At 49.1% G+C, this 4563-nt stretch overlaps 1 protein-coding gene across 1 annotated transcript; it reads right to left on the bottom strand.

Moving 5' to 3' along the window:
• Positions 1–1802: 1802 nt before the first annotated feature.
• SOX2 (SRY-box transcription factor 2) lies at positions 1803–4210 on the bottom strand. The gene is made up of 2 exons (XM_056499254.1): positions 2904–4210; positions 1803–2182 (listed from the first exon to the last, which is right to left on the bottom strand). The coding sequence occupies exons 1-2, from the start codon at positions 3845–3847 to the stop codon at positions 2146–2148; spliced, it is 981 nt and encodes a 326-aa protein (XP_056355229.1). The 5' UTR covers positions 3848–4210; the 3' UTR covers positions 1803–2145.
• Positions 4211–4563: the final 353 nt, after the last annotated feature.

The raw sequence follows: 4563 nt of genomic DNA, 5'->3' as shown, positions 1-4563 counted from the left end.
CTAAGATTCGCTTTTAAAAATGGAATCGTGATATCGATTGGGCTTTTATTCCTGGTTCTCTTTTCTCAGCGAGGCGAGCCGGAGCGGGGATGTGGGCTCGTTACCACGTGAATAATCCCCAAATGCATTGCAAACGCTCACAGCTCTGAAAAAGAATGTTTTACTCATTGCATTAGAGTAAAAGACACAGAAAAGGTTGAGAGTCTGTAAAAATTATTGTCCTGCCCAAGTATCGCGACGGTGCAGAAATAAAAGGGACAAAGGGAGCTAAACTACAAAACCAGGCAGTGAACAAATCTCCACGTCTCCTAGTCTGGCAATGTTAGTTTTCATCTGGACACCAGGCTTCAAGGATGGAGGCCAGAACAGAGACTAGGAAATAGCAATACCAAATAAAAGCAACAACCAGCCAGGTAACTGTGTGTGTGTATGTGTGTGTGCTCGCGTGTGTGCATTTTACCCGGCCTTTTTCCTCCCCAACCGAAAGCGAAATCCAGTGGTTGACAAGAAATACTGGAGAGAAAAGCTCAGCAGCGCTTGCCCCGTGCCAGAGTGCCCACTTTGTGCCTTGCCTAAGCCAAACATCACATGCTTTCCTTGCCACGTACCACACACCATTAGCAGAAGACACGACCAGTTCGTAATCACGGTACTTCAAATTTCGTAGCTCTTTCTTTTTAATCATTATTATTAATAATATTATTTACATCTCCCTCTCGCGCGTTTCCTGAGGGAACCGCAGCCGCGTTAGCAGCAGCACAGAAGCTCTGGGGCTGCCGCAGGGACTGCCCAGCTCCGCTGCCATCGCCCCCTGCCCTGGCCGGACCGCGGGGCCTGGCGCGGCCGGGGCCGCCAGCGCGGAGCGGCTCGGAGCGGCGCGGAGCCCCGTCCTCGGCAACTGCGGCTACGACTGTACAAAGTAAAACTCTACCTGGCACGGACGGTGGATCTCTCCTTCTATATGGCGGGCGCCACCGCTTCTCTTTGGGGCTGTGACCGGCTGCAGAGAGTGTCCGAAACGGGGCTACACCGCGCTGGCAATTTAAGAAATAGGATTCAAGAAACAGCTGTGATAAAATGTGAAAGTCTCTGCCATTCGACTGTTTTTGTTTGTTTGTTTGTTCTGTTTTTGTTGTTTCTTACCTCTGCCCGGCCATCCCTACCCCCGCCCCCACCTCTCACCTCCTCCTGCGCGGCCCAGGAGCCAGGAGAGGAAAGTTTGGGAAGTGGAGAACAAAGGGAGCGGGGAGGGCTGAGCCCGGCCAGGCCGGGCGCGCTCGGTTCCCGGCCGTGGGAAGCCGGCTCCCATCCCGCCTGCCCAGCGGAAGGAGGCACGCTCGGAAAAGGGAGAAGCGCGTTATCCGCCTCTGGAAGCCGGGAGGCCGCGGCAGAGCCCGCGGCCCGCCCGCCGCTGCCACCGGCCCCGCCAGCCCCGGCTCGGCGCCTCCGGGGGCAACAAGTGGCCAAAGGCAGCGGCGACAGACCCCCCCGGACCCCGGCGCACCCCGCGTCCTCAGGAGGGAAGGGAGGGAACCGGGAACCAGCCTCTCACTCCGCATTCCCGTCCCCCCGAAGGAGGCACAGGCAGTTACTCCATTAAATCTATCGTGCTTTCTCTCTCTATATATACATACCTATAAAAATATTAATGCGTTTTATATATATATATATAGTTATATATTACTGCATTATTTATCGTAGTCGGTTGGCTACGATGATACCTTCTACCGCATGAATTATTTAAAAAAACATCTTGCGTTACAAAAATAAATCCAAGACTCAAGCGGAACTTCAGTGTCCATATGTCAAAAATTTATTTATCTCAAACTGTGCATAATGGAGTAAAAACTTAACTTGAATATGTACCTGTTATAAGGATGGTATTAGTTCAAATATATACATGGACTGTCGGCAGACTGATTTCAAATAATACAGAGCCGAATCTTTAAAATACAACTACGGAAAATGAGGAAAAAAAAAAAAGAACTTAAAATATCATCACAATAAATTTACAGAAATATTACAAACCATAAGAAAATATTTCAAACACAGTAATTTCATGTTGGTAATTTTCCTTTTTTTTTTTTTTTTTTTTTTCCTTTTCTTTGAACAGGATGAAGTCTGGAAACAAAAAGTTATTATAAATTAACAAACGGCTTGTGAACCTGCATGGCAATTTTTGCTTTTCAACAAGAAGTAAAAAAAAAAAAAAAAAAAAAAAAAAGAAAAAAAGAAAAAAAAAAAAGAATTTAGTACAATCTAAACGTTTGCCCTTATCTAGCAAACCAAGCCCATGGTTCGCAAGTACTCATCCTACATTTTTTTATCTTTTGTACAATTTCTAAAACAATTTAAATGTCCAAATGCCGTAAAATAATTTCCTCTCCTCTCGCAGCTGCTAAAAATTCAGCTGCCAAAACCACAATGGTCCAAGAAGACACTATTTTTAAAAAATAATTGGCAAATTCGTGAGCTTGGTTTTTTCTCTCTATATTATCAATGGACATTCTGATTGCCATGTGTCTTTTGATAAATACTGTACAAAAGTTGCCTGCAAATATTAAAACATCTTCCTCTTCGCTCTTTGAGTCTAGCTCTAAATATTATTGGTAAAGACTTTTGCAAACTTTCTGCAAAGTTCCTACCGTTTTAACTAGAACTTTTTAAAAGTTTTGTGTAGTTGCTTCCCCTCCGAGATCTATACAAGTTCCTTGTCGGTTTAATTTCTGACCCCCTCCCCCCCAACCCCACCCCCGCCCCCCGCCCGGAGTTTTCTCTGTACAAAAATAGTCCAAAAAAAAAAAAAAAAAGTCCAGAATTTCTAATAAAAGTTTTTTTGTTGTTTGTTTTGTTTAGTTTTTCTTTCCCTCCCCTCCCACCCTCCCCCGGCCCCTTTGTCTTACATATGTGATAGAGGGAGTGTGCCATTAATGGCTGTGCCAGGAACAGGTGCACTCTGGTAGTGTTGGGACATATGAAGTCTGCTTGGGGCAGCTGGTTCTGGTACTTCAGCACCTGGTAGATACATGCTGATCATGTCCCGAAGGTCCCCAGCTTGGCAAGGAGCCCTTGAATGAGACGAGGAAGTGACTACGGGGGGACTGGAGCTGGATTCCGTCTTGACCACCGAGCCCATGGAGCCCAGGGCCATGCCCGGGGTCCCTTGCTGGGAGTAGGACATGCTGTAGGTAGGCGATCCGTTCATATAAGTCTGCGAGCTGGTCATGGAGTTGTACTGCAGGGCGCTCACGTCGTAGCGGTGCATGGGCTGCATCTGCGCCGCGTTGTGCGCGTTCAAGCCCGGGTGCTGCGGGTAGCCGAGCTGCTCTTGCATCATCCCATAGCCTCCGTTGGTCCAGCCGTTCATGTGCGCGTAACTGTCCATCCTCTGGTTCACCCCAGCTCCCAAGGTGGCCCCAACCCCTACCCCAGTCGTCATGGTATTGGTGCCCGGTGCCAGTAAGCCCCCCGGCAACGTGTACTTATCCTTCTTCATGAGGGTCTTGGTTTTCCTCCGGGGTCGGTATTTATAATCCGGGTGCTCCTTCATGTGCAGAGCTCTGAGCCGCTTGGCTTCGTCAATGAAGGGTCTCTTTTCCGCCTCGGATAAAAGTTTCCACTCCGCCCCGAGCCGCTTGCTGATCTCCGAGTTGTGCATCTTCGGGTTCTCCTGGGCCATTTTCCGCCGCTGCCCGCGGGACCACACCATGAACGCGTTCATCGGGCGCTTGACCCGGTCCGGGCTGTTCTTCTGGTTGTTGGCGGCCGAGTTGGAGTTGCCTGTGCCTCCCCCCGAAGTTTGCTGGGGGGCGGGAGGTTTCAGCTCGGTTTCCATCATGTTGTACATTCAAACTACTTTTGCCTGGAACCAGCCTTGAGCAGAGAAACGAGGAGCAGCCGCAGCGGAGTCCCAAGCCGGACTTTTTTTTTTTTTTTTTTTTTCCTAGGGAGGGGTAGGAAAGGGGGGAGGGGGACTCCCCAAAACCACACTTGGATCAAGATCTGGATCTTCCTCTTCGCTGATGGATTAATAATGCTAATAACTGCTATTATTACCGCCGGAGTCTTGATTTTAAAAAACTTCTTCCTCCTTTTTCCCTTTTCTCTGCCTGCCGCTCTCTCTCTCTCTCTCTCTCTCTCTCTCTCCACCTCGGTCTTAAAGAGCCAGCAAACTACTTTACCCCCTTTTGCAAACACACACACTCTCTCTCTCTGCCTTGACAACTCCTGATACTTTTTTGAACAAGTTAATAGACAACCATCCATGTGATGGGGGCTTGTCAGGCAATAAATGCGTTCGCTCCGGCCAATCAGCGCGCGGCGGCTCCGCCACTGAGGACAAGTCTCTTCCCCTGGTTTTGCATGAAACGGGGCGGGGGCTGGGCGCGCCGGGACGGCTCGGCGGGGAGGCGGGCCCGGGGGCGGCCCGGGCGGCCACTGGGAGCCTTTGTATCTCCCCTTCCAGCAACAGGTCACACACGCCTTTTGGAGGAAGTGGGTAAACAGCATTGTTGCTACGTGGTGTTTTTTTTTTTTTTTTCTTTTTTTTTTTTCTTTAAGTTG

The sequence above is a fragment of the Oenanthe melanoleuca genome, chromosome 9 (genome assembly GCF_029582105.1).
Source record: "Oenanthe melanoleuca isolate GR-GAL-2019-014 chromosome 9, OMel1.0, whole genome shotgun sequence".
NCBI classification, from domain to species: Eukaryota; Metazoa; Chordata; class Aves; order Passeriformes; family Muscicapidae; genus Oenanthe; species Oenanthe melanoleuca.
Note: the sequence above shows the minus strand (reverse complement) of the source record. Positions and strands in the feature narration are given on the sequence as shown.

Bases quoted from the DNA above. Each gene is read 5' to 3' on its own strand.
- SOX2 (XM_056499254.1), bottom strand. From the start codon at position 3,847: ATGTACAACATGATGGAAACCGAGCTGAAACCTCCCGCCCCCCAGCAA. The intron at 2,183-2,903 runs GTAAGACAAAGG...CTTGTTGAAAAG, and splicing joins ACACTCCCTCTATCACATAT to CAAAAATTGCCATGCAGGTT.